Genomic DNA, 27,962 nt, shown 5'->3' on the forward strand with positions numbered 1-27,962 from the left:
AAAACCATTCCTACAACTATTTTTAAACTATAGCTTTGTGTTAAAGTCACCTATTTTAAAAAAGCCTAAATAAGCAACCACCAACTAGAGTAAGCCCGAAACCTCGGAAAATTAAAGCGCCTTTTTTAAAAACTTGACCAATTCCGCTTATTATGTAGCACAAGCACTGACACAGGCATCATGAGGTGAGGGGAGCATGGGAGTCACATGCCCTCTCCCCAGATTTGCTGCTTGACTTTTACTGATCATGCTCAGTAACATTGCTGAAGCCAATGGGAATGGCGAACCACGGCCACTGGCAGTTGCAGATGGCTGTGCTTGCAAACCGTCAATGTAAACAAACCATCTCGCGGCCCGCCAGCAGATTATCTTGATGAGCCACATGCGGCCTGCGGGCCACAGGTTGCCTATCACTGCTCTAAGGCCTTCCTCCCCGCAGTAAATTATTTCTACTCTTACCAGGAACAGAATGTATAATGGAGCTAGGTGTAAGAATCATCTTGGGCAAATTCATATCACCTTTGTAACAGACATAGGTGTTCGTTTATCTAAGAGTGTTCATGCATAAGCCAGCCAGAGTTTGTTCCAAGGACACAAAGAGAAAGGAAGATTTTTGCACTGACATTTGGGTTTGGATTAGATCTTACTATGACATACGTGGGACAATATTTAGAGAAGCAATTGCTCAACATCTTAATTGCTTCTTAGAACAACTAGGTCTAGAGCACACAAAAAGTAATTAAGAACATAAGAACGGCCGTAAGGGACAGACCAATGGTCCATCTAGCCCAATGTCCTGCCTTTTGACAGTGGCCGGTGCCAGATGCTTCAGAGGGAATAAACAGAACAGGGCCATTATCAAGTGATTCATCCCCTGCCCTCTAGTCCTAGCTTTGGGCAGTCAGAGCATGAGGTTGCATCCCTGACTATCTTGACTAATACCCATCAATGGACCTATCATCCATGAGCTTACCTAGTTATTTCACAACATCCTCTGGCAAGTAGTTATACAGGTTGACTGTGTGTTGTGTAAAGTACTTCCTCTGTTTGTTTTAAACCTGCTGCCTAATAATTTCATCTGGTGACCCCTAGTTCTTGTGTTATGTGAAGCAGTAAATAACACTTCCTTATTCACTTACTGCACACTAGTCATGATTTTATAGACTTCTATCATATCGCCCTTTAGTCATCTCATTTCTAAGATGAACAATCCTAGTCTTTTTAATCTCTCCTCATATGGCAGCTCTTACATCTCTCTAATCATTTTTTGTTGCCCTTCTCTGTACTTTTTTCAATTCGAACATATCTTTTTTAAGATGGGGTGACAAGAACTGTACACAGTGTTCAAGATAAAACTCAAAAAAAGAGTCCTACAAAAAGTGGAAACTCAGTCAAATTACAAAGGGTGAATATAAACAAACAACAAGTATGTAGGGACAAAATTAGAAAAGCCAAGGCACAAAATGAGATCAAACTAGCTAGGGACATAAAAGGAAACAAGAAAACAAATACATTAGAAGTAAGAGGAAGACCAAGAACAGAGCAGGCCCATTACTCAATGAGGAGGGGAAAAGATAATAACAGAAAATGTGGAAATGGCAGAGGTGCTTAATCACTTCTTTGTTTCGGTTTTCACCAGAAGAATGGTGGTGACTGGACGTCTAACATAGTGAATGCCAGTGAAAATGAGGTAGGATCAGAATCTAAAATAGGGAAAGACCAAGTCAAAAATTATTTAGACAAGTCAGATGTCTTCAAATCATCAGGGCTTAATGAAATCCATCTTAGAATATTCAAGGAGCTGACTGAGGAGATATCTGAGCCATTAGTAATTATCTTTGAAAAGTCATGGAAGACAGAAGACATTCCAGAAGACTGGAAAAGGGCAAATATAGTGCCCATCTATTAAAAGGGAAATAAGGACAACCCAGGCAATTACAGACCAGTTAGCTTAACTTCTGTAACTGGAAAGATAATGGCGCAAACAATTAAGCAATCAATTTGCAAATACTTAGAAGATAATAAGGTGATAAATAACAGTCAGCATGGATTTGTCAAGAACAAATCGTGTCAAACAAACCTGATAGTTTTCTGTGACAGGGTAACAAGCCTTGTAGATGGGGGAAAGTGGTAGATGTGGTATATTTTGACTTTAGTAAGGCTTTTGATACTGTCTCGCAAGACCTTCTCGTAAACAAAATAGGGAAATATAACCTAGATGGAGATACTATAAGGTGAACGCATAACTGGTTAGAAAATCATTCCCAGAGAGTAGTTATCAGTGGTTCACAGTCATGCTGGAAGGGCATAATGATTCTATGATATGGGCACACCATCGATTTACATTATGTCATTATATTTTCTGTTTTATTATCTATCCCTTTCCTAGTGGTCCCTAACATTCTGTTAGATTTTTTGACTGCTGTTGCACATTGAGCAAATGTTTTAAGAGAACTATCCACAATGACTCCAAGTTCTCTTTCTTGAGTGATAACAGCTAATTTAGACCTCATCATTTTGTATGTATGGATTGAATTATGTTTTCCAATGTGTATTGTGTTGCATTTATCAGCATTGAATTTCATCTGCCATTTTGTTGCACAGACACTCAGTTTTGTGAGATCTCTCTGAAACTCTTTGCAGTCAGTTTTGGACTTACCTGTCTTGAGTAATTGCCACCTCACCATTCACCCCTTTTTCCAAATCATTTATGAATATGTTAAACAGCATTGGTCCCAGGACAGATCCTTGGGGGACCCCTTGGATTTCAAAATACAGCCATCATTATGAGTAAAGGATGGTCAAAGTACTGCATACCTTTCTGTGGTAAATCTTCATTAGCACTTACTCCTTTTCCATGATAGAAAAAGTTCCAAAAGTGATTATGTGGATTGCTAGGAATTCTTGGACCAGATGGGTACATGAGTATTATCTAAAAGTTCAACGCAATTCAAATTTAGAACTAAAGAAATGTCATTATCTGGGAGGTACATCAGGAAAAGGTGACAATAGTTAATTCCAACAATGAAGATCTCTTATCCTTTCCCAAACTTTAAAAAGATTTAGTGCAGAGGAAGTCATCTTGGCATCTTAAATGTAGTACAGTTAATTCCAGCAATAAAGACCTTTTATCCTTCCCAAACCTTATAGGGGTCCTTTACAAAGGAAATTATTTTAGCATATCAAAAGAGCCACACTTAATTCACTGTGTCAAAAAGGTTATATCTATTACTGAAAACCTGTTCCAAAATTATGTCATTATGTCTTCTGACAATAGAGACACACAAAAACTAAATCTGCCATAGGGAAATGTTACTAGAAAAAGATACCTATTCATTGGCTGAGGGAACACGTAATGTTAGACACAGAAATAATAATTTTCAAAGTCACTACAACTGACTTTGCCAGAAGGATGGGGCATTTCTCAGAGATATGCTGTAAGAATCTCTATTTTTCACTAGCCTTTTTGAAATAACTAGGGATCTTTTAAGAACCCCCTTCCCACTTACGATTGAACGCAACTTTTAGTAACATTCAAAATACAACATAATAAATCACTTTAATAAAATCTAGGAAATTAGATACATTTGAGGTTGCTAATTGCAATGCAAGAAGTTCATGAAAACATATTACCATCTAGGTATCATTTGACATATCCTCTAAAAATTCACTTAGTCAAAAGTACATGATTACAAGCTAAGGTTACATAAGTGGTTTTGACATGACACTTAACATTCAGTTCAGAGAACATTAAATGGAAATGTTCTCAATGAGCCACAGTCAACTTTACGTCTATCCCTGCATCAAAACACACACAATAACTACATACTCAAAATTATCATGTTGATAAATGCATGTTGATAAACACTATTTAATGTTGATAAATGCAAAGAAATGCACATTGGAAAGCATAATCCCAACTATACATATAAAATGATGGGTTCTAAATTAGCTGTTACCACTCAAGAAAGATCTTGGAGTCATTGTTGATAGTTCTCTGAAAACATCCACTCAGTGTGCAGCAGCAGTCAAAAAAGCAAACTGAATGCTGGGAATAATTAAGAAAGGGATAGATAATAGAACAGAAAATATCATATTGCTGCTATATAAATCCATGGTAGGCCCACATCTTGAATACTGTGTGCAGATGCGGTCGCCCCATCTCAAAAAAGATATATTGGAATTGGAAAAGGTTCAGAAAAGGGCAACAATAATTACTAGGTGTATGGAATAGCTTCTGTATAAGGAGAGATTAATAAAACTGGGACTTTTCACCTTGGAAAAGAGACGGCTAAGGGGAGATATGATTGAGGTCTATAAAATCATGACTGGTGTAGAGAAAGTAGATATAGAAGAGTTGTTTACTACTTCTCATAACACAAGAACTGAACACCAAATGAAATTAATAAGCAGCAGGTTTAAAACAAATATAAGGAAGTATTTCTTCACACAATGCACAGTTAACCTGTGGAACTCCTTGCCAGAGGATATTGTGACAGCCAAGACCATAACAGAGTTCAAAAAAGAACTAGATAAATTAATGGAGGCTACATCCATCAGTGGCTATTAGCTAAGATGGACAGGAATGATGTCCCTAGCCTCTGTTTTCCAGAAGCTGGGAATGTGTGATGGGATGGGTCACTTGACGATTACCTGTTCTGTTCATTCCCTCTGGGGCACCTGGCACTGGCCACTGTCGGAAGACAGGACACTAAGCTAGATGGACTTTTGGTCTGACCCAGTAAGGCCATTCTTATGTACCATGCTTTCCATTTCCATTATGAGCTCCTCCGTGATTTAATCAGGTTTTAGCCTTGTTGACAGAGCTAGGTGATATTTTTTGGCCGAAACTTTTTTTTTTTTAGCAAATTCTGCGACACTGAAACAAATGTGTCTCTTCAGCCAAAATCTGAAAAATTAAAATGAGACATTTCAATTATTCAGCCTGAAATTACTTTTGGTTTCAAGGATTTCCTTTAATTTTATTTTTTTTAATTGAAAATATTTAAAAATAGTCAAAATTGAAATTAAATATTTTGATTTTTGTCAAAACAAAACATTTTGTATGCCCGCCAAAAAAATGATGCTTTGATTTACCAAAAATTTCAACATTTTAAATTTTCACTCTAATCCTACACTAATTTTTTTTAACTGAAAAATCCATTTTACTCACAGCTCTACTCATTGAACTAGTCACTGAAAAAACAAAGCAGATGACCGCCTTTGCCTCTACACAGAATTTTATCCATTCATCACATACTTTCACTAAAAATTGAACATACAAACTTTAGTGACTCAGATACTCAGATGAGGAGGAGGATTTAAGAACCTATACAGAATAAAAGATTCATACAAAGGTTGTAGAAAAATCTGGCCTTCCATAAAACTCTGTGCAACCCATAAAAATCAATCTATTTTAACAATTCAAGAGTATCTGGAATGTCTCTCTGTTTCTCTCTTGTTGTTATAGCTCTCCATAATATCCAACATAGACATATATAGGCACATCGAAATAGCAATCTTTTCCTGCTGAATTAAATAATTCCCCCAGCTGGAAAACATAATTAGAGATAAAGCTACTGTGTAAACATAGAATGAGTATAACAGTTAAGCCGGATCATAACATTGTGACCATTAAACTAAACCAGAAAATATTCATGTCATAACAAACTATCAAATTTGCTAGCACAGAATGAATAGTAGGCAGACAGATAGACATACACACACCATCATCCACATTTATGTTATGAAGATAAATAAGGGACAAGCCCAAACTCCCATTAAAATCAAAGGAAACACTGCCATTTATTTCAATGGAGTTTAGACTGGGTCACAAAATGCTAAAGCAAATCCAAGGGCAGATTTAAGGTGGTTTGGGTCCTGATCATTTAAAGTTTTTCTGTTTAATGATCTGTGTATGTGAACTGAGTGAGTATTAGGTTGGTGACAAAATTATATATGTAATCATTTCCCATGATTGCCATATTGTTTATGCATGGGATTTTTAAGGATGTGTTTGATGGTACCTCTTATCTTCAATTAAACTTAGGAACTTTTGGCCTGATTCTGAACTCACTCCAGTTTTAAATTCAGTGTGCTTAAACCCTAAATATAGATGAACTTAAACTGGTTTAGCCACAATGTTGCCAACTCTGGCTATTTTATCATGAGTCTTGCAATAATTTGTTTTCCTTAAAGCCCCAAGTGCTGGACATGTGTGAATACCTGAGTATCTCAGCTTTCATGTACAAAAAAAATTAAATCCCTAGTCTTCGTGATCAGAGAGTGCTTAAAAATGTGATCCCAATGTGGCCTAAACACTCAAAAATTTGAAGGCAAATAAAAAGAAACCAAAATGTATTAGGTTTCAGAGTGGTAGCCATGTTAGTCTGTATCAGCAAAAAAAAATGAGGAGTCCTTGTGGCAAATGTATTTGGACATGAGCTTTAGTGGGCTAGAACCCATTTCAAAAGATGCATGAAGTGAAAAATACAGGAGCAGGTATAAATACATGAAAGGATGGGGGTTTCTTTACCAAGGGTGAGGTCGGTCTAACAAGACAAATCAATTAACAGCAGGATACCAAGGGAGGAAGAATAACTTTTGAAGTGGTAAGAGTGTGGCCCATTACAGACAGTTGACAAGAAGGTGTGAGAGGGAGAAATCAGTATTGGGGAAATTAAGTTTAGATTTTGTAATAACCCAACCACTCCCAGTCTTTATTCAGACCTAATCTGATGGTGTCCCGTTTGCAAATTACTTCCAGTTCTGCAGCTTTACGTTGGAGTCTGTTTTTGAAGTTTTTTTGTTGAAGATTTGCCACTTTTAGGTCTGTTATTGAGTGACCAGGAGATTGAAGTGTTCTCCTACTGGTTTTTGAATGTTATGATTCCTGATGTCAGATTTGTGTCCATTTGTTCTTTTGCATAGAGACTGTCCAGTTTGGCCAATGTACATGGCAGAGGGGCATTGCTGGCACATGATGGAATATATCACATTGGTAGATGTGCAGGTTCTATCAAGTACCACAAAGCCCTCCTTACACATTGGAAGACTTGGCTCTTTGTGTTCATAATTTGTGTTTTTCCATGGACAATGTATTCTCATTTATAATGAATGATCTGCGGTGAAATTAAGGGCTCTGCAAAGGCACTTGTTGCATGAACCTTTTTCAAATCTTTTAATGCTGTTACTAAATGATTTGACACTGCACAACAGTATGTTTTAAAGACAGGCCACAGTAGATTATGTCAGCTGAGTCGACAAATGAAAGTGCAGTGCACGCTTGGTAATTTTATCTGCAATTGACATATTGAGGAAACCCTTTTTTCTCCTTTAATCCACAGCTTCTGCCTCCTTTGTCCCGCTATTGATGTGATTGACTGCGCTTACTGCAACCAAATCACGAGAAAAGGTCGGCCTCGCTCTTTTTGTTCCTTTGAATTTTGTGCTGGCAGATACAGTTGTCAATGAATTCGTGGCCTGGCAGTGCCTCCAACGTGGGGCTCCAAGTATTCTGACACAGCACAAAACTAATACACAGTAAAAGTAAAACCAACCCTCAACTTCACTAGGGCCAGCTGTCCAAACAAAGGGATGTCAGAACTGCTGGAGGAACTACTGGGATATGGGATGTCAAGATATGAATCTGATCTATTGCGAAATTAGGGATGGTGGTGTTTGCCTTTCAGACAAGACATGAAGCTGAAGTCTTGAATACTTTTGGTTGATTAATATCATAACAAGCCTTTTACAATAGTAAAAGGTGCTAGACTAGACTTCGCTCTGGCCAAATTCCAGTGGGTTATAACCATTCCTTGCATTATGTTCCCCTTGCACTTTCAACTGGCTAAACTGTTCTTCATTTCCTGCCCACAACTGTTCTCTAGTGTTGCTGCATGTTGTTGAGCAGCTGCATCACTTCACCCCAGAGGTGGCAGCATTTCAGGAGTAGATTAAGTAATTCCCATATGGCTGTTGGAGTGGTTGGGGATGAAAGTGTTATATAGAACCATAGAAATGTAGGACTAGAAGGGATCTGGATAGGTTATCTAGTCCAGTCCCCTGAAGGAAGGCAGGACTAATCCCCAACAGGTGTTAGGTATTATCTCATTTCCAGATGTAATGTCAACAGGCCCCAGTCATCAGTGCCTGGGATCAAACCTGAGACCTCTGGAGCTTAATGCATGAGCCTCCCTTTTTAAGAAAGAGGAAAAACGTGATCCAGGAAACTATAGGCCTGTTAGTTTAACCTCAATTGTATGCAAGGTCTTGGAACAAATTTTGAAAGAGGAAGCAGTTAAGGACGGAGATTAACAGTAATCAGAATAAAATACAGCATGGTTTTACAAAAAGGTAGAACATGCCAAACCAACCTTATCTCCTTCTTTGAGAAGATAAGTGATTTTTTAAACAAAGGAAATGCAGTAAATCTAATCTACCTGGATTTCAGTAAGGCATTTGATATAACTCTATATGGGAAATTATTAAATTGGAGATGATGGGGATTAATATGAAAACTGAAAGGTGGGTAAGGAACTCGTTAAAAGGGAGACTACAATGGATCATACTGAAAGGTGAATTGTCAGGCAGGAGGGAAGTTATTAATGGAATTCCTCAGGGATCTGTCTTGAAACCAGTCTTATTTAATGTTATTATTACTGACCTTGGCACAAAAAGTTGGAGTGTGCTAACAAAATTTGCAGATGACACAAAGTTGGGAGGTATTGTCAATACTGAGGACCGGAATATCATACAAGAAGACCTGGATGACCTTGTAAACTGGAGTAACAGAAATGGGATGAAATTTAATAGTGCAATGTCTAAGGTCATGCATTTAGGGACTAACAATATGAAGTTTTGCTGTAAACTGGGGACATATCAGTTGGAAGTGACAGAAGAGGAGAAAGACCTGGGCGTATGGGTTGATCACAGGACAACTATGAGCCACTAGTGTGATGTGGCCATTAAAAAGATTAATGCAGTCCTAGGATGCATCAAGCAAGATATTTCCAGTAGAGACAGGGAAGTGTTAGTACCATTATACAAGGCACAGGTTAGACCTCATATGGAACAGTCTAAAACTAGGAAATGTTCAAAAACAAGGTGGAGTAGGTAATTAATTTTGAATGAATTCCACCATGTCACTAATGTCAACCAGCCAAAATCAGCAACAAAACCCTCCCCCGCAAAAGAAAAAAAATCATACAACAACCAACAGCCTAAACTACTACTTTGCAAGTTTCTGTTGCAATGTTTCCAAAAATTGAACATCTGGGAAAAAAGATATTTTTAGAAAATGGTGGTTTTCAGTCACACATTTTTTCATATGAACACTTCCCGCTAGCTCCAATAACAACCCCTTCTAGAGCGCATATACAGTAGAACTTCAGAGTTTCAAACACCTCAGGAATAGAGATTGTTTATAACTCTGAAATATTTGTAACTGAACAAAACATTATGATTGTTCTTTCAAAAGTTTACAACTGAACATTGACTTAATACAGCTTTGAAACTCTACTAGGCAGAAGACAAATGATGCTTTCCCTTTATTTTTTTTAAATAAGTTATGTTTAACTTTGCTTTTTTTTTTTTTTTTGGCTGGTCTCTGCTGCTGCCTGATTGCGTACTTCTGATTCCAAATAGGGGTGTGGTTGATTGCTCAGTTCATAATTCTGGTGGTGTTCATAATTCTGAGGTTCTGTTATAACTTGCACCCTATCCTAGGTGTTCCTCTACTAGCAGCAAAATGCTACAAATATATGAAGTGATCCACTCTAAAATCCAAACAATAAGCATATTTTCCAAGTCTGAGATTCTTCTGGGAATTTATTGCATTTCACTAGAAAATCTTTTGCAACCCCAAAACTTTCACTACAGTTAGAGAATGAAATTTTGTTTGTATTCTGACGTGTGCCTAATTCATTAGCAGTTATGTGATTGCAAACTCATTGCAGAGCATAGGGTATGATTTAACTTAACACTTCCAAACATTTTACTCTATGAAGGTATTAAACAGAGCAATACTGTGAAATTGAAGGTTATTTTGTCTGTGAACCTGTATCACTCCGTAGTAAACCATTTCTAAGCTCTTTTCCCCACTCTTCCCTTGCACCCTCTATAATTTGTGACTGATTTTGGTGTTCATGGAAGCACATTTTCTTTTCTCCCCAGGATGGAAGATAAGAACTTCTTCCTTGCTTTATTTCTCTGCTCCATTTTGCTTTCAACTGCCTATTCACACATGATCTTTGAGGAGAACAGAGACACCAATCTGGCAACCAGCAACAAAATGAAACTCCCAGATCTCCCATCCATCTCTATAGTAGGTTAGTAAAATGCTGTTTGGTGGCAAGCTGAAGCACTTTGCAGAAAACAGTGTGGCTATAAATTAAGATGGGGCAGGTTGACATCTGACTACAAAAGGGGTGGGCAAACTTTTTGGGCTGAGGGCCACATCTGGGTGGGGATATTGTATGCAGGGCAGGGGGTTGGGATGTGGGAGGGAGTGTGGGAGAGGGTGTGGTGTGCAGGAAGGGGCTCAGGGCAAGGGATTGGGGCAGAGGAGGGGTGTATGAGGGGGCTCAGGGCAGGGGGTTGGGGCAGAGGAGGGGTGTTGGGGACAGGAGGGATGTGGAGTGCAGGAGGGGGCTCAGGGCAGGGGATTGGGGTGCACAGGGGTGCAGGGTGCAGCAGGGGACTCGGCAGGGAGTTGGGGTGAGGAGGGATGCAAGGTGCAGGCAGGGGGCTTAGGGAAAGGAGTTCGGGGCTGGGGTGCAGGAGAGGTTCAGGCTCTGGCCTGGTACCACTCACCTAAAGTGGCTCTAGGGTGGCAGCAGTGCACACTGGGGCCAGGACAGGCTCCCTGCCCTATCCCCGGCTCCATGCCACTCCAGAAAGTGCTGTGACCCCTGAGGGAGGGAGAGGGCAGAGGGCTACGCATGCGCTACCCTTGCCACGCCTCCAAAAACCTCCCCCAAAACTCCCATTGGCCGCAGTTCCCTGTTCCTGGCCAATGGGAGCTGCGGGGGGCAGTGCCTGAAGGCGAGGGCAATGCACGGAGCTGTCTCCTCCCCCGCCTGGGGGCTGCAGGGAAGTGGTGCCGGCCACTTCTGAGAGCAGTGCGGGGCCCCTGGCGCCATGGGGGGGCAACCCTGCGGGCTGGATCCAAAGCTCTGAGGGGCCATAGTTTGCCCGCGATGGTCACAATGGCTCTTCAGGCCATGCAATCTATGAATTATTAACCTGATGTAGCCATAAAACCAAAGTGAGTGCAAAAGGGGTGTGAATCATGCTCATTATTGTTTAATAGCACTTGTCACTCACTTTACACCAATGTAAATTACTACAGAGGGTGCTGGGCAGTGGAGAATTGGGTCCTCTCAAGTCAGGATTGAGGCACATTGGCAGGGAAGGATCTGAGGGGCTTATCGCATTGCTGCTGTGCTGTGCAGAGGAGCAAACATGTGCTGATTGACACAGCAAAAGGCTGGGAGTCTGGAGCTCAGGATTCTGTTCTGGCTCTGCCACTGACTCCGTCTGTGACCATGACCAAGTTATCTCACCACTTCCCTGTCCGGAAAATGGAACTAATAATACCTGCCTCTGGAGGTACGTTGTGAACCCTAAAGATGATACTTAGAGGGCTGCACATTTCATTGCTCATGTGGTCTGAGCTCTGTGTTATCCCAACTTTTTATGCACAAATGGAGGCCTGGCTAAGCAGGGAGGTCGGCTGGAACTGGAATCGAAAGACCCAATTGTGGGATCCTAAAGTGGGGGAGAAAGGAGGAGAATGGCTGGAGTGGGGGTGACAAGGGTACGGGGTGGGGGGAGCTGACTAGAGAGCAAAGGAAAGGGGCCTATCTGGGAGGATCAGGCTAGAGTGGAGGCGAGGGGCCCACCTGGGTTATCTCCTAGCCTATTTAAGAAAAGAAGTGTGTGATCAAGCTGTTGCTTGTGATATGTGTAAGCAACAGCAGAGGACACCAGAGAGTTTCATCAGCCTGCAGCACCTATGAAATGTTTGAGCTGCCCAATGAAAGGTACTAAAGATGCATACGCTGATATTAATTATTACCATTATTTATACAATGTCACTAGTCAAATAGAATGCAACATTCCCAGGGTTCTCAAGCGGGCCCCTTTCCATGTCACAGTATTTACATACAAAATATCAATTGTAAAGAAATCTAAAGGGAAGGTGATCAAATGATTGTGACTAGTTGCTCCACCTGCTTCTCTCACTTTGAAGGATAGTCAGCTACACAGCTGTATTAGGTTGTGAGCTGTGATGAGATGCCAGAGCAAGGTGGCTACATGTATGTGTTCCTGTATTTGGGGTTCTAGTCACCCTCCCAGTTGGAACACCAACATCATCAGTCCAACTGAGAAATACACTGTTGCATGTTTTTCTCTGGGAAGAGCTTCGGTTATTGTCTGTTATTTGAGGAAATTTCTCTGCATCATCAGCTGGTTCTAACACCCAATTTCAGTGTTTATGATGAAGCTTCTGCCTTCATTAACTCAGTCCCACTTGCCTGATACAAGCCGTGTAATTTCTGGTTGGATACACAGTGAGCAGAATGATACAAATGTGTTACCTATTATTTATGCTCTCCCTTCTATACAGCACAACTCTTCCGTCCTTAGCTCTATGCTCATATCACCTTACATTTAAAAACACAGAGAAAATATGGAACAACATTCCCTAGGCACTTAAATTCAATGGATAGCAGGTGACATCACAATAGGAGGTTGTTGAAACATCAAGGCAAATTGTTCAAAATTATTCCATGACAATATTGGGTTAAGAAAAATATTTTAACTGGCCTATTGTTCTCAAATCCCAATTCAGTTACAGTAGGAAAATTAAAAAATAGATTTGGTCCCCATCAACAAGCAATATCAGGTTTTCATAAATGGCCTGCAGCGATTCTACTTTGGGTATCAAATCACATCTCTCAAGCTAAGCAGGGTTGGACTTGGTTAGTGCTGATTAGATGAATGTGCAATTACTTATCTTATTTGCATGTGCAGTTACTGGTACTGCACACAAATTGAATCAATGTGCTCACAAGTGACCACCATTTGCATGCAGATTTTGGAATATATGGATGGCATTCTTGATCACCTATATTTTCAATGCAAGGGTTACCTCTCATACACTGTATACATCCTGACTTTACTAGGACCATCATATTTTTTCATGTGATGAATTTGTCAAGGTGCCTGACATGTCCCAGATTTTCATTTCATCAGCCAAAACATTCATTATTATTTTCTTATAATTGCAAGATGTAAGTTCCAGACAACCTACGGAACTGAATGGAATTTGCTCTGAGCTTATGAGGAGTAGACATTCCAGCTGAACACTGATTCGAGTGAAAAGAAAAGTCAAACAAGCATATATGGTATCAGAACTTTTCGTTTTCTCAGAATGTTAATGACACTTGTTCAGTGTTTCATGATAAACTTATTCAGATACTGGAAAAAATCCTCCACTCGGACAAATATGTCCACATTTGTCATATTTGCTGTTAAATCAGAACAGGCAGTAGCAAGACCAGCACGTATTTAAAGTAAAATCATGCATTTTTGCCTGTTGTAGAAATATTCCATAACCCTAAAATATTTCATAATCCTAAAAAACACCCAGTCTTTTATTTTGAAAATATAAACACTTTAATTAACCTTTGTATTTGTATAAAGCCACAGTTTTGATTGGGTTCTTCGGGCACTACAGCGATGGATGTAATAATTAATAATCATTCATTGTAATGCTTAAACAGTTTCACCTTCCTCCCTGTGCAATGGCAGTTTATAGTATCACTTCTGAAGCATGGGGTGACTTTAGACATGGTAGCTTTGTCTGTCATTCAGGCTTGTATCCACTAGGTGGCTTGCATTTTCAAAAGGAGCTCAGGAGGCCTGTTAATCATGCATGGAGTAGTTTATGAATCTGTCAGCTCCCAAGCAATCTGCCCTTTGTGTATTCCCTGAAGAGAAGCTATGGGAGCATGAATTACAGAAGAGATAACCAGAGCAGAAGTTAGTATCAGCAAGAGATCCAGCTAACGAGGTTGCCCACATGACACAGAGGCAGGGATAGAATCCAGTTCTCGGGGGCAGCATTTGACAGCCTGAACCACAAGACTATCCTTTCTGTCTGCCTCACTCACTACATGCCTTCCAAAAAACAAAAAGATACAGGAGTCCTGCAGTCAACAGTTTCGTTCACTACAGAGCTCTCATTCATTCCCAGGGCAGGTCAGTTCTGGGCACTGAATAAGGAACACAGCCAGGGGGAAATTAGTGTGTGAGCACATAATTAACAACTATCACAATGCATATGCAGAAGGGAGCCAAATTAATGTTGCATGTGTAAGCAGGGGAATGGTCCCGCTATTGTGCGGAACTTTCCTGGCTTATACACTACCCGGTGAAATGGGCTAGCGAAAGGATCTGAGTCCTCCCTCCCACTCCCCTTACCCACAGGCCTCCCTGACCTCGAGGGTTCCCCTTCCACTCACCTATGTGGCAGAGTCTTGGTAACCCCAACAAGGCTGGGCCCAGGATTCCTGGGGGGCTCAACCCCCAACCTTTTCATGGTCACTTAGGGCAGGGGCTAGAGGGTCTCCACTCTGGGGTGCTCCCTCCATACTGGACACTTCCCTCACCTACTGATCATTACATACCGTTCAAAGCAAATACAATTTATTAAACAACAAGCAATTTTAAAAAATAAGGAAAAGCAGGAAAGGTTAAAGGAAAACCCGTCACCCTGCTCTCTGGCACAGGGGCATCACAACCAACATCTCTGGAATGTAAGGGAAGTTCAGTCTGTTCCTCACATGTCCCAGGCCTCCTTCTCAGGCCCTGGCTGTGCTGCAGGGATGCTGCAGGTCGGACACTTGCTCTGGTGGTGGCCACGCGCCCTCAGGCTCTTGGTGGCAGGACCCTTCTCCCCAGTGTCACCCTTGCTCTGTCAGGGTTACGATCCCCCTCCAAGTCCAGCCTGCAGAGCCTCTTGGCTGGGGACGTCTCCCTGAGCTGGGCCCACTGCCCAGGGTCCCCCTCGCTCTTCCCAGCTGCTCACCGCACCCGGCTCCAGACTGCTCCAGCCTCAGCTCCAGCTCCACTCTGCCTCAGCATGGCGGCTGCTGCTGCTCTGCCTCCAGGTCTCTGGGCTGCGTCTCTGGCCCCCCGTGGCTCTGGTTGCTGCAGCTCTGCTCCCAGCACAGGTCTGCTGTGTGGGCTGCTTCTGTGACTCTGCTCCCAGCTCTGACCTGCTCCCTGGGCTGCTTTTCTGGCCCCTCTGGACAGAGGCGGCAGGTTTGCATAACCTTTGGTGGTGCCCAGAATGGCTCCAAGTCCCATTCCCCATTCCCCTCCCAGCTGCCTAAGGCTCTGGGAGAGAGTTTGGGTGCAGGAAGGGGTTTGGGGTGCAGGCTCTCAGAGGGAGATTGGGTGTGGGCTCTGAACTAGGGCAGGGGGTTGGGGTGCGGGCTCTGGGAGTGAGTTTGTGTGCAGGAGGGGGTTTGGGGTGCGGGATCTGAGAGGGAGATTGGTTGCGGGCTCTGGGCTGGGGCAGGGGCTTGGGGTGTGGGAGGGCATGTGGGGTGTAGGCTCTGGGAGGGAGTTTGGGTGTGGGGTACGGGCTCAGGGCTGGAGATTGGGGTGCAGGAGGGGCTGAGAGGGGGTGCGTCGCTTACCTCGGGCAGCTCCCAAAAGCAACCAGCACACCTCTATGGCAATGGCTTCTAGGCGGGCGGTGCTGGGGGGCCTCCGCGCACCAATGCCCCCAGGCACCACCCCTTCAGGTCCCACTGGCCACAGTTCCTGGCCAGTGGGAACTGCAAAGTCGGGGCGGGGGCAGCGCACAGAGACACACACCCCCATGCCGCCTGCTTCTGGGAGTGGCGTGGAGCGAGGGTGGGCAGGAAGCTGCCTTAGCCCCGCTGTGCTGGTGGTGCCTTTTAAATCGCCTGGGGGCAGCAGGCAGGGCTGGGAGACACTCCAGGGGAGGCACGTGGGGGCGGCAGGCGGGATTGGGGTGGAGACCTGGCCCCAACCATTGGTGGAGCTTGGCTCCCGGGCCCTGAATATTCCTGGAGCATGGGCACCACAGGTCCATATAACTCACCACCCCTGCCTCTGGATCTGGCACTGCTCTGCTCCCCAGCTCAGCTTGGCGCCCCGCTTTCTCCTTAGCTCAGCCCCACTCTGCTGGCCCAGGCAATTCCAGCTCACACAGAGGATGGGACCCACCCTGGCCTCTTGACTCCGTGATTAGTCTACCCGCCCTGTCAATCAGGCTGACCTGGAGCATTAGCCTCTCTGCATTGTTCCTGGGGACTGTTAGTCTCAGGGTCCTGATTTCCCATCGACCCTTCCCCTTTCTTTTGGTACTGGGAGCTATCCAACCAAAACACCCCCACTGAGTGTTAGTAAGGGGACAATAGTCCCCTCACACATGGGCAAATCTGGCAATTCCTAACTTCTGAGTGCTTGACTTTGCTCGTTTAACATAGTTTGGGGGTGTCATTTCCTAATAAATCAATTAATTATTTCTTTAAAAATTGAAAAAAATTCTGTCATGTGGAACTATATAGACCATCGACTTTGGTCATCAGCAGGGTTTGGCTCTTTAGCTCCACAGCATAAACATCGGCCACTTGAGCTAATGGAGTAGCTGTTAACAGTAGTAAGCTGTTTTCCTCTATGTGGGACGTGCCTTTGGTGGGAGATGAGACACACCTTGCCAGTGAGTTCCACAGCTATGCACTGGCAGTAGAGGACTGTAGGGAGTCAGGACTCCTGGGTTCAATTGCAGGTTCTGGAGGGGAGTGTGCTTGTAATGGATTATGGACTGTCCTGCCCCTGTGCCCTCACCCTGTCTCTGTCTCCCTCGGCTCCTGTTTGCCTCCCATCCCTGGCTCCTGCCTCTTGCCCGATACACACCCAAACTCCAGCTTCTTCTATCCACTCCCCACCCCTCAGGTTCTGCCCCATTTCCACAACCCAGCTCCTGCCCTGCTTTCACTCAGTTTTGTGTCCCACCAGTGCAAGCACTCCGGTACGGCAGTGCAGTAACACCACCTCCCCAAGTGGTGTTGAGCCAGGGTCAATGTACTGTGGTGGATGCATTGTGAGTGTAGAGACTGCATGATATATGTAGACCTAACAGTCCTCCAGCAGCTGTCCCACAGTGCCTGATACTGACTGTTTTGGTCACAACTGTGAACAGCCCAAGGGTCATGGAGACCACGAGCCCCATCCCCACGTGCAGCAGGAGGAGCCCCCCTTAGGGGAGGCTAGCCCTCCTCCCCACCAGTTCCACCTCTTCCACCAGAGGCCCCTGCTGTGACCAGAGTCCCAGAGAAGCCCTGTGCCTCCCCTCCCCATGCCTCCATGGCTGGAGCTCTGAGCCCCCCCATGGCTGGAGGACCCCCCGGGCCAAGTGGAGCTCTGACACCTGCCCCTCCCTGCTGTGGCCAGAGGAGCCCTCCAAGCCGCACCACACTTCCCCTCCTGAGACCCCAAACCACTCCACAGGAAAAGCTCATCTCTTCCTGAAGAACCTGAGCTTTTGATATGTGCCATGCAGGTTCTGGGGTGGCTGAGAAGGTATGTGTTATTCAGCTTTCTGGTTTTATCAGCAGTCGCCCTGGAGTCCAAGGAGATGACTGATGAACCCAGGAAGCTGAGCAGCACATACCGCCTCCTCAGCCACCCCAGAACCTGCATGGGGCATAATAATAAACAAAAATTTCAGTGAAAACCCCGCAGCCAGCGTCCAGCGGCCGCAGTAACACTAGGGGAGGCTTAGCCATCCCTGGTCTATTATAACCCTGGCCTATGCCCATCCACCCTTTGAAAACCTCACACATTTTTGAAATGCCTTTTCCTGATGGCCTAGCTTGGCGAGCATAGCTAACAGAGCAGTTCTTCTTTGTTGTGTGCAGCTGCCCAATTGATCATGTTAGTCACAAGCTCCAGCCATGCTTCTGCCTGGAGTAGACAGGAGGTATTGGATCTCCTGGGTCTGTGGGGAGAAGAGGCTATGCAGGCACAGCTACAGACCCATTCTAGAAATGTGGACACCTATAAGCAGAAATGCATGGAGGATGCAGGCAAAGGTGTATGACAGGAATCAGCAGCACTGCTGTAGGAAAGTGAAGGAACTGTGTCAGGCATATCAGGTGGTCAGGGAGGCCAATGGTTGATCTGGTGCCAACAGCTGATGTGGTGCCAAACCATAGATCTGCTGCTTTTACAACAAGTTGCATGTCACACCTGATGGAGACACCGCCACCACCCCACAGAGCACCATGGATACCTCCAAGGAGCCCAAGACACAGATCCCTGCTGTGGACAGTGAGGAGGAAGAGGAGGGTGGTGGACATGTGACAGGGGATCCGGCTATGCCACGAGCCAGGACCTGTTTGAGGCTCCACCTCCGACTAGCCAGTGCTGGCAGCCAAGCACGGGCACGCCCAAGGAAGGGGCAGGAATCTCAGGGAACTGTGTGAATGCATTTTGTGCTACAATGTTTAAATGTACAGATGGCACCCGACTCCAGCTTACCAGGACACAGGTATCAACTTTTCATTAATTTACTTGTACTAGAAGAAGTAGTGGTAAAACAAACAGAAGTAGAGTTGATATCTGCTTTTCATTCTCCTGTTGAAGTAGACTGGGGGGGTAAAAGGCGGATGCTGAGCATTTTGTTTGCGTACATAGGGATGTTCCTTGAATCCTCCTAAGAGACTTCAATGAAACTTTCAAGGAGATACTCTGCAATCCTCTCATGAAGGCTTCTAGAAGAGAAGCTTTATTTCTTCCTTGGCAGTAGGACACTTTCCCATGCCAGTCCATGATGACTTCAGCAGGCACCATTGCAGAACACAGGCTAGTGGCATATGGGCCCAAGTGGGACACCAGCAGCAGCTGTGCTCTCTGTGCCTATGTTACCCTCAGGAGGGAGATACCAGCTAAAATCACCACTGCCTATGGGAAATGGTGCCAGTGCTCAGTGCCGGTGCCCTGCACTTGTACCCTCAGAAACTGGAGTTTCATGGAGGCGAACAATTCCTTCCTCATTCTCCCCATGGCCCTGCTGGGCCACACGTACCATGGCTGGGCTGTGCAGATGTGCTCCAAGGCTGAAGGGTCAATAAGAAAGTCTTGTTTAAAACTTTAGGGGAGCAAAGGATGGGAGTTCTGAAACTTAACTTTCGGTTTCCATTGTGACTATAAACACAATGGTACCTCTTTGTGTTTTATTAGCAGCTGCTGCCGTTGCGGCCTCAAGGGGTTCCCCCCTCCCCACCCATGGAATGCCTGACCATAGTACAGAGAAGTAAGAAGAGGACCCAGGCAAGATATGTTCTCAGAGATCCTGCAAGCTAATGCTGCATCAGACTATGAACAGAGGGCCTGGAGGATGAATATTTCAGACACTATGGAGAAGGAAAGAGCGGAGAGGAGAAAAGCCCGGGAGTCCCAGCAGGAAAAGGAGAAGCACCCAGACATAATGGGGCTTCTCCAGCAGCAAACACAGATTCTTGGACTGCCTCCATGAGGGATGAGTGGAGATGATCTCTCATAGACTCATAGACTCTAGGACTGGAAGGGACCTCGAGAGGTCATCGAGTCCAGTCCCCTGCCCTCATGGCAGGACCAAATACTGTCTAGACCATCCCTAATAGACATTTATCTAACCTACTCTTAAATATCTCCAGAGATGGAGATTCCACAACTTCCCTAGGCAATCTATTCCAGTGTTTAACTACCCTGACAGTTAGGAACTTTTTCCTAATGTCCAACCTAAATCTCCCTTGCTGCAGTTTAAGCCCATTGCTTCTTGTTCTATCATTGGAGGCTAAGATGAACAAGTTTTCTCCCTCCTCCTGATGACACCCTTTTAGATATCTGAAAACGGCTATCATGTCCCCTCTCAGTCTTCTCTTTTCCAAACTAAACAAACCCAATTCCTTCAGCCTTCCTTCATAGGTCATGTTCTCAAGACCTTTAATCATTCTTGTCGCTCTTCTCTGGACCCTCTCCAATTTCTCCACATCTTTCTTGAAATGCGGTGCCCAGAACTGGACACAATACTCCAGTTGAGGCCTAACCAGCGCAGAGTAAAGCGGAAGAATGACTTCTCGTGTCTTGTTTACAACACACCTGTTAATGCATCCCAGAATCATGTTTGCTTTTTTTGCAACAGTATCACACTGTTGACTCATATTAAGCTTGTGGTCCACTATGACCCCTAGATCTCTTTCTGCCATACTCCTTCCTAGACAGTCTCTTCCCATTCTATATGTGTGAAACTGATTGTTCCTTCCTAAGTGGAGCACTTTGCATTTATCTTTATTGAACTTCATCCTGTTTACCTCCGACCATTTCTCCAACTTGTCCAGATCATTTTGAATTTTGACCCTGTCCTCCAAAGCAGTTGCAATCCCTCCCAGTTTGGTATCATCCGCAAACTTAATAAGCGTACTTTCTATGCCAACATCTAAATCGTTGATGAAGATATTGAACAGAACCGGTCCCAAAACAGACCCCTGCGGAACCCCACTTGTTATACCTTTCCAGCAGGATTGGGAGCCATTAACAACTACTCTCTGAGTACGGTTATCCAGCCAGTTATGCACCCACCTTATAGTAGCCCCATCTAAATTGTACTAAAGTCAGATGTTACAGACTTCTGTTGACCTGCAAGTTCTGTAAGCACAGGCTCCCCTCCCTTTGCAGTCGAACAATAATTCCGCCATAGCATTGTCCTACACCCCCTAATATTCTTCATGGCTGCATCTGTACCCCTACTACTGCACTCTGGGCAACAGTAAGGACAAGCACAATTTCACATACATAGCCTGTGAGAGCCACAGTTGCTGTGCCTGTAGCATAAACAGACTGAAATTGACGTGAATGTTCTTTCCCGTGTTAAGTTCTGTTCTTATTTATTAATAAATAAATACTTTATTTGAGAAGTCTTTATTACATTTTCTTTTAAATTGCACATATTTTGCATTGCTTTTGGTACTCAATAAAATTCTATTTTTTGGAAATTAATTCATCATCATTACTACACCTCATTTGCTGCACAATGCCTAACGGTACTGAAAACCACTATTAGTTATTGTACAGGGCAAGAGAACTCATAGGGCCAGTGACAAACAGTGTAATAATTATGAATGTGCAGCAAGCATCACAACACTAATAGCTTCATTAACAGACAGTGTTATATTCATCAATGTACACCAAGCACCACACAATTTCTGAGAGACCCCTAGACTTCAGAGCCAGGTAGAATACAATCCACCTCACCACATTACTGTTGGCTGACTCTTAAAATGCTCTTCCCTAAGCCACATAACTTCACTCTGAGCTCTTCTAATGGACCTTGTGTCTGGCTGTTCAAAGTCAGCAGACAGCCACCCCACCTCTGCCTTCCACACCGGAGGCAACTTGTCCCCCTTTGCCTCACAGATATGCAAGATACAACAGGCAGCTTTAGGCATTGGGATATTTTTCTCACTGAGATCCAATCTTGTCAGTAAACACCACCAGCGGCCCTTCAAGCTACTGAAAGCACATTCATCTGTCATTGAATGTTTCCTCGGTGCTGTCAAGCTGGCCCCTGTATGACTTCATGAGCTTGGGGAGCAAGGGATAGGTTAGATCCCCCCAGAATCACTACGGGCATTTCAACATCACCAATGGTAATCCGCCAGTCTGGAAGGAATGTCCTGGCTTGCACTATTCTGAACAGTCCTGTGTTCTTAAAAATGCAAATGACATGCACCTTCCATGACCAGCTCACACTGATATCGGGGAAGCATCCCAGTGATCCAACAATGGTCACACTTTCTGTTGACAGTCAAGGTGGACTGAGGCCAAAATAGGGATGTGCATACAAGCCATCTATCACACTGCTGCTGTTTAGGAACCCCACTGCTACAAATCCATGCTCTGTGTCCTGCACATTACTGAGAGTCACAATCCTGCGTAGCAGAAGATGATTAATGGCCCTGCACACATGCATGACAACAGCCCCCACTGTGGATTTTCCAGCTCCAAAATGATTTCCCTCTGACCAGTAGCAATCCAGTGTTGCCATTTCATTCTGTGCGGTCAGAGTAGCTCTCATCCTAGTGTTCTTGTGCTGAAGGGCTGGGACAAGCTTGACACACAGATCCAGGTATGTGGAGCTTCTCATCCAAAAATTCTTGCAGCCACTGCTCATCATCACAAACTTGCATTACAATGCGATCGCACCAGGCAGTTCTCATTTCACAGGCCCAGGCATGGCACTCTTATCTGCAACTGCTCCATGACCACCACTGACAACCTTGAACTCGTTTGCGCAATGTCCCAAGCAATCTGTCCTCTGCAAAATGGTCAGTTCCCCATCGCTGTGGTTGTCTTCCTGCATCTCTGAATATACTGGAGGCGCATTCACCCTGTGTTTGCAGGGCTCATGACAATAGTACAGAGCTGTGCGGGATCCAAGCTTCAGTCAGAAATGTTTGCCAGCAAAATTGCCATCCAGGTTTGTGGGACTTTTAAAAAAGGTGCAAAAATTATGGGCTATGGATGGCATTATGGGATGGAGAAAATGCATGATGGGAACTTGACCCCTAGCTCTCAGTCACCCTTGTATGCCTAGTTTCTGTCCCACCATGCACTGCAAAAATTTCCCAGAAGACAGTGCACAAAACGATGGCGAGTTGCACACTGGGATATGTAGCCACTGCACTATTCATTGACAAACACACTTGGTGAGTGCATGCTGTGTTGACATAACCAGCCAGATATGCATGTACACAAGCGATATACTAACTGGCACCATATGCTGATATAACTTGCATCAATCACAGTTTGTAGTATAGACATGGCCTCAGAGCTCAGACCCACTATGTTTATATAAGGATGGCTCCTACAGAAGGGCTTCCTGAGTTTACAAACACTGTGCTCTGAGAAGATAAGTTAGTGAAGCTACTTTATTTCTTATCAGTAAAGACATTAGCACAAAAACAGTATTCTATAACTAAATTAAACAATCGCATATGCCTCACAGTAAATACACACTTAACTTCATGCTATGTTTTATTTTCTCTTTGAAGAATTAACCAAAACATCCCGAAAAGTAAGCAGGAAAGAGGCAGAGAAGAAGAAAGAATCCAAGGTGCGTGACTATTCTCTTAACACTGTAAGACAGTGGTCCCCAACATGGTGCCCGTGGGCGCCATGGTGCCCACCGGGGCATTTATGTGCACCTGCCTAGTGCCCAGCAGGGGAGAGAAGCCACTGCCCCGCACCTGACAGGGACAGAGAACTCAGGCTGTGAGCACAGTGTTCTCTGTTCCCAGCAGGCGCAGGGCCCGCCTAGTGCCAGAAGGGGAGACAAGCCGTGGCCCCGCGCCTGACGGGGACAGAGAATTCCGGGGCTACAGGCTGCGGGCGCTGGCATTCTCGGCTCCTGGCAGGAGCAGGACCGCGGCTTAAGCTGGAGAGAAGCCCCAGCCCCGCGCCTGCTGGGGACAGAGAACTCCAAGGCCGCAGGCTGCAGGCGCCGGTGTTCTCTGTCCTCACAGCTTCTCTCTGGCTTCTCTCTGGATTCATATATTATGTTATATTAAATATGATGTTTTTCGTATTATTTAATGTACAAATACAAAATAAGCCTTGAAAAATTGTTGGTGCCAGCCACACTCTTCGGAAAACATGAATGTGCTACTGGCCACAAAAAGGTTGGGGACCACTGCTGTAAGCTTATTATGGCAGAAGTAATAACTCTATACTTTTCCTCATTGTATGTTTTTGATCGATATCTGTGGCTCCTGACAGTACTAAATAAAGTCAATTCAATAATCGTACAAAACCACTAGTACAATTCTAAGTAAATTAAATAAATGCAAGAAGACCACACAGAATAAAAGAGAAGTGTTAATATATTATTTCATAACTTTTCAGAATTTTTAGAAAAAATATTGTGCAGTTAGCACAAGTCTAGAGAAATTAAATCATGGCACAAAAGCTAAAAAATAGTAACAGAGAGAGAAAATGTAAGCTTACAGTTAATTACGTGTGTGTGGTGCACAGTTGTTCTGTAGCCCCCTTTCCGAGATGTCCAAGAAAGTTTAAAATATATATATATATAAAAAAGAAAAAAGGCAGAGAAAAGAAAAAAGCAGCTTACCCAACCAATCACCACAAGTCAAAAGGGAGAAAGCCTGGTTCTGGGAGCTTTTAAATAATGCTGATTCATTGAGCTAATCAGAAGGTTGTTACCAACCACATAGCCTATTGTGGAGTCATATGAATCTTAAACTAGATCATGTTTTCCTGAGCCAGTCTGAAGGGTTTTCTAACCCCATTTTATGGAATTATACATTGCAGCATATTACGGTATAATACTGGCATTGTTAAAACACCAATCCAAAGAAGCATGCACATAGATTTCTTTATCAAAACTTTTCAAAACCTATGTAAATTTAGCAGTTAGCCTTATTTATTTATTTTATTTCTGGACTAGGAATCAAACTTCCTTTTTCTACACAATTCCTTTAGCATTTGGCCTTAAAAACAGGTAGACACACCCAGGCCTGCCAACAGGGGCAGGGAAGGGGAGGGACGACGACAACAAAGGGGGCAATTGCCCAGGGGCCTGGGCAATTTAAAAGGGCTCGGGTGCCTCTGGGCCCTTTTAAATCACCCAGGTGGGCCGCAGGGCTCCTAGGCATGCACAGGGTGGTACTGGCAGTGGTGAAGGCAGTCAGGTGGGCATGTTAAAGCGCTGGCAGTGCCAGAAGAGCACACCCAGCAGGCCCATTGACTGTTCTTCTCTGGGGCCCAGAATTGCTGTTGGCAGCCTGGACACACCCTAACGGAGTTATATGCCTAACCTTTATTCCAATTTCCTTTATTCCATTTATAAAAGCAATGTATATCTTCATCATTTTTATATTCATTATAAATTAGCATCAATTGACTTAAGCTGTATAAGAGGACTGTTAATTTTAGTAAAGCTTTGCTTTTACTGTGATTAATCAACAGCCCTACCTCAGATCCTAAACTAAACCCTAACTCTGATGTAATCTCCAACTGTGAACCATAGCCTAACCCTAATCCAGATCGGAATAGCTCCTCCTTGGCCTGTCTCTGTCAACAGCCAATCAGCAGGTGTAAACTTAGTTCTGTGCGTGAATTGATGTGCCCAAAGGTTTTCAGCAAGGTATAAAATTCACATCCAAAATTAGACACATATCCTGAGACAAGCTGAGCTGCTGCCACTTAGTCCAGGGCATGTGCTCAGCATCTCTCAAGATCAGGCCCTTACAAAGGATTATTTTTAATGAAAAATGCGCACTTCTATAAACTTCGAGGAATGGGAGAGGATGTTAGCTACTAGGATATTAACCATAAACAGGCTAGTGAACCATTGGCTCTCCTCTGGAAGAAATCAGAAATGCTCAGCTGCGTACGGCTAACAGTTTGAGGGAATTTATCTTTCACTTAGGGCTCAAGGAATTTTTTTACTTTCATAACTGACGTGACAAGCCCATTAAGCACTGGCTCAAACCACTCACAGGTTAAAGTTAATGTTGAGACTACAGCTCTGTTGCCAATTAAGGTAGCCTGCCCAAATTACAGGTGATTAGGAATTAAGCTCTGCCCCACAACATAAGGTTACATGAAGCATTCAGTAAATTTTAGGGTGGCAAAACTTGTTAATTTCAACTAGCAAACAAGAAAGTAGATAAAAATAGTTTCAATATACAACTCCTAATCCATAAAATACATAGGGATGTATTCTTTCAGCCAGCGAGGTTGTTTAACCTAGGGCTGGTTTAGATATTTATGGAACTATTCTAGAGGTGTCATTCTCAGATAAATTCTGTGCAGTCATTGCACACATGCTCTCGCACATGTGTGTGCACACACACTCACCACCCAGAATGAAAAAAGCAAGTGCGAGAATGCCGAGGGAAAGGCACCTCAAGTAGCTCGTCCGTGGTTGAAAAGATTAGCCAATGGTTTTCTCATCGCAGCTGATTAAAGTTGATGGACTTGCTGCTTGGCTGGAGGTTCCTTGCTTGTAAATGTCAAGTCTTAAATGTTGGACATTGCTGGATACCTGCACCTCAGTGGTAGCCAGGAGGAGGGTAGAGAAAGGACAGGCCTCTTTAGCAGGCATGATGGCTTTTCGTGGCACAGAGGCCAGAATGAAGCTAGGGTATTTGCTTTTCCTTCCGTTTTTATGAGTAGTGGCCTGCCTGGTCCCTCCCCCTTGGAACGTCTCCTCAGGGGCTTGTTGGTGAATTCTTGTGATTTAACTCTGTCAGTTAAGTCTTTTTCCTCCTAAAAAATAACAATTTGGGAGGTTCCATTTTCATATGCAGCTCCATTTGCCTTCCAGAGTCAGGACCATCCCTTGGATACCATGAATCAGGGCGATCGCCCCAGGCTCATGCCTCGAGGGGCCCCAGGCTTCAATAAAATTGTGAGGAGGTGGGCGGGGAAGTGAGGTGGGAGGTGGATGGGCAAGCATGGTAAAGAGGCAAATGGGGAGACAAGTGGCAGGCAGGCAGGCAGGCGAGGGGAGGCGAGGAGGAGTCCCCCTACCAGACCTCCCCCTCCCTTCCCCCAGCACGTCCTGCCCACCTTCAGGCCCTGCCAATCAGCACCTCCCCGTCCCTCTCAGCGCCTAATGCCTGCCGCGGATCAGATGTTTTGCGGTGTCAGGAGGCGCTGGGAGGGAGGGGAGAGGAAGGAGGGCACAACTTGGGGGAGGGGGCACAACTGGGCCGGGAAGAGGCAGGGCAGGGGCGGGAAGAGGGGGCAGGTATGGAGCGGGGGTGGGAAGAAGCAGGGTGGGAAGTTGGACCTCACGGGAAGGGATGGAATGGGGAAAGGGCCTAGGTGGGGGTGGGGCCTAGGCAGAGCCAGGGGGGAGCACCCCCCCCCCGGCAGATTAGAAATTTGGTACTTATGTTCCGGGTCCTGCACCCCCCTAGGGACAGCCCTGCTAGAGTAAATAGGATGTAAGCTCCTAAATTACTTAGGCACTTCTGAAAATTATACCCTCAGTCTTAGCTCTCTGAACAAAATTGAGGGTTAATAATGGGAATGCCACTCATTATGTACCTGGAGCTTTGGGGTCCCAGATGCCTCCCCCCTTTTGCATGCTGGGACAGAAAGATTCTGCTTGTATTGACTCATAGACAAGAGGAGCTGCATTTGCAAAATATCTCCACAAGTAGGCTAGAAGATTTGCAAGAGATTTTGTCTGCTCACCTAAAAACTTGCATTTGCTCTTGCAAATAGGGGTTTCCATGCAGGAATTGGGTGCATACTTGACTAGCAGTTTGCACATGCCTACATGCAGGGTGGTGGCTGTTTTTTTACCCTGCTCTTATGGAATAATTTTAGAAGACTAAAAATATAGCTCGAAAAATTGACAAACTCTCTTAGAGAGGCAGTTAGACTTGTGCTTAAAGCACCAGTTCGGGAGCCAGAAAAGCTGAGTTCTATTCCCAGGTTTCACTTCACCTCTCTGTGACTCAGTTTCTGTGTTTATAAAACAGGGCTGATATCAACATTGTGAGGTTTGAAACATATTCTCAGATCTTCACATAAAAAGACATTGTAGATGGGCAAAGTATTCTGAGCGACCCTCAGATATTGATGCTTTATTCATGATCTAGGATTGCTGTAGAGTTAATAAAAGTTTTCGTTTCTGTCTTGCAGAGAAAGACCCAGAAAAGAAAATCCCGCAGGCCCCGGCCCACACTCCCAGCTAATTGTGTGGCTACTTGGAAAAACTGCAAGCCACCCTCTCCCCCATGCTGTGATGTCTGCACCTTCTGCCACTGCCGGCTTTTTCAGACTGTCTGCTACTGCCGAGTAGGAAATCCAAACTGCTAAACCCACAGCAGGAAGGC

General features: G+C 44.4%; 1 protein-coding gene across 1 annotated transcript; it reads left to right on the forward strand.

Annotated features, from left to right (window-relative positions):
• Positions 1 to 7,344: 7,344 nt before the first annotated feature.
• On the forward strand, positions 7,345 to 27,945 carry ASIP (agouti signaling protein). The gene is made up of 4 exons (XM_050917502.1): positions 7,345 to 7,414; positions 10,174 to 10,328; positions 23,142 to 23,203; positions 27,769 to 27,945. Exons 2-4 carry the CDS (start codon positions 10,175 to 10,177, stop codon positions 27,943 to 27,945), a joined length of 393 nt encoding a protein of 130 aa, XP_050773459.1. The 5' UTR covers positions 7,345 to 7,414; position 10,174.
• The last annotated feature ends 17 nt before the right edge of the window (positions 27,946 to 27,962 follow it).

This window comes from Gopherus flavomarginatus, chromosome 11 (assembly GCF_025201925.1).
Source record: "Gopherus flavomarginatus isolate rGopFla2 chromosome 11, rGopFla2.mat.asm, whole genome shotgun sequence".
NCBI classification, from domain to species: Eukaryota; Metazoa; Chordata; order Testudines; family Testudinidae; genus Gopherus; species Gopherus flavomarginatus.

Excerpts from the sequence above, each read along its gene's own strand:
- ASIP (XM_050917502.1), top strand. The coding sequence starts at position 10,175 with ATGGAAGATAAGAACTTCTTCCTTGCTTTATTTCTCTGCTCCATTTTG. Across the intron at positions 10,329-23,141 it reads CCCATCCATCTCTATAGTAG|AATTAACCAAAACATCCCGA; the intron begins GTTAGTAAAATG and ends TTCTCTTTGAAG. Across the intron at positions 23,204-27,768 it reads AGAAGAAGAAAGAATCCAAG|AGAAAGACCCAGAAAAGAAA; the intron begins GTGCGTGACTAT and ends TCTGTCTTGCAG.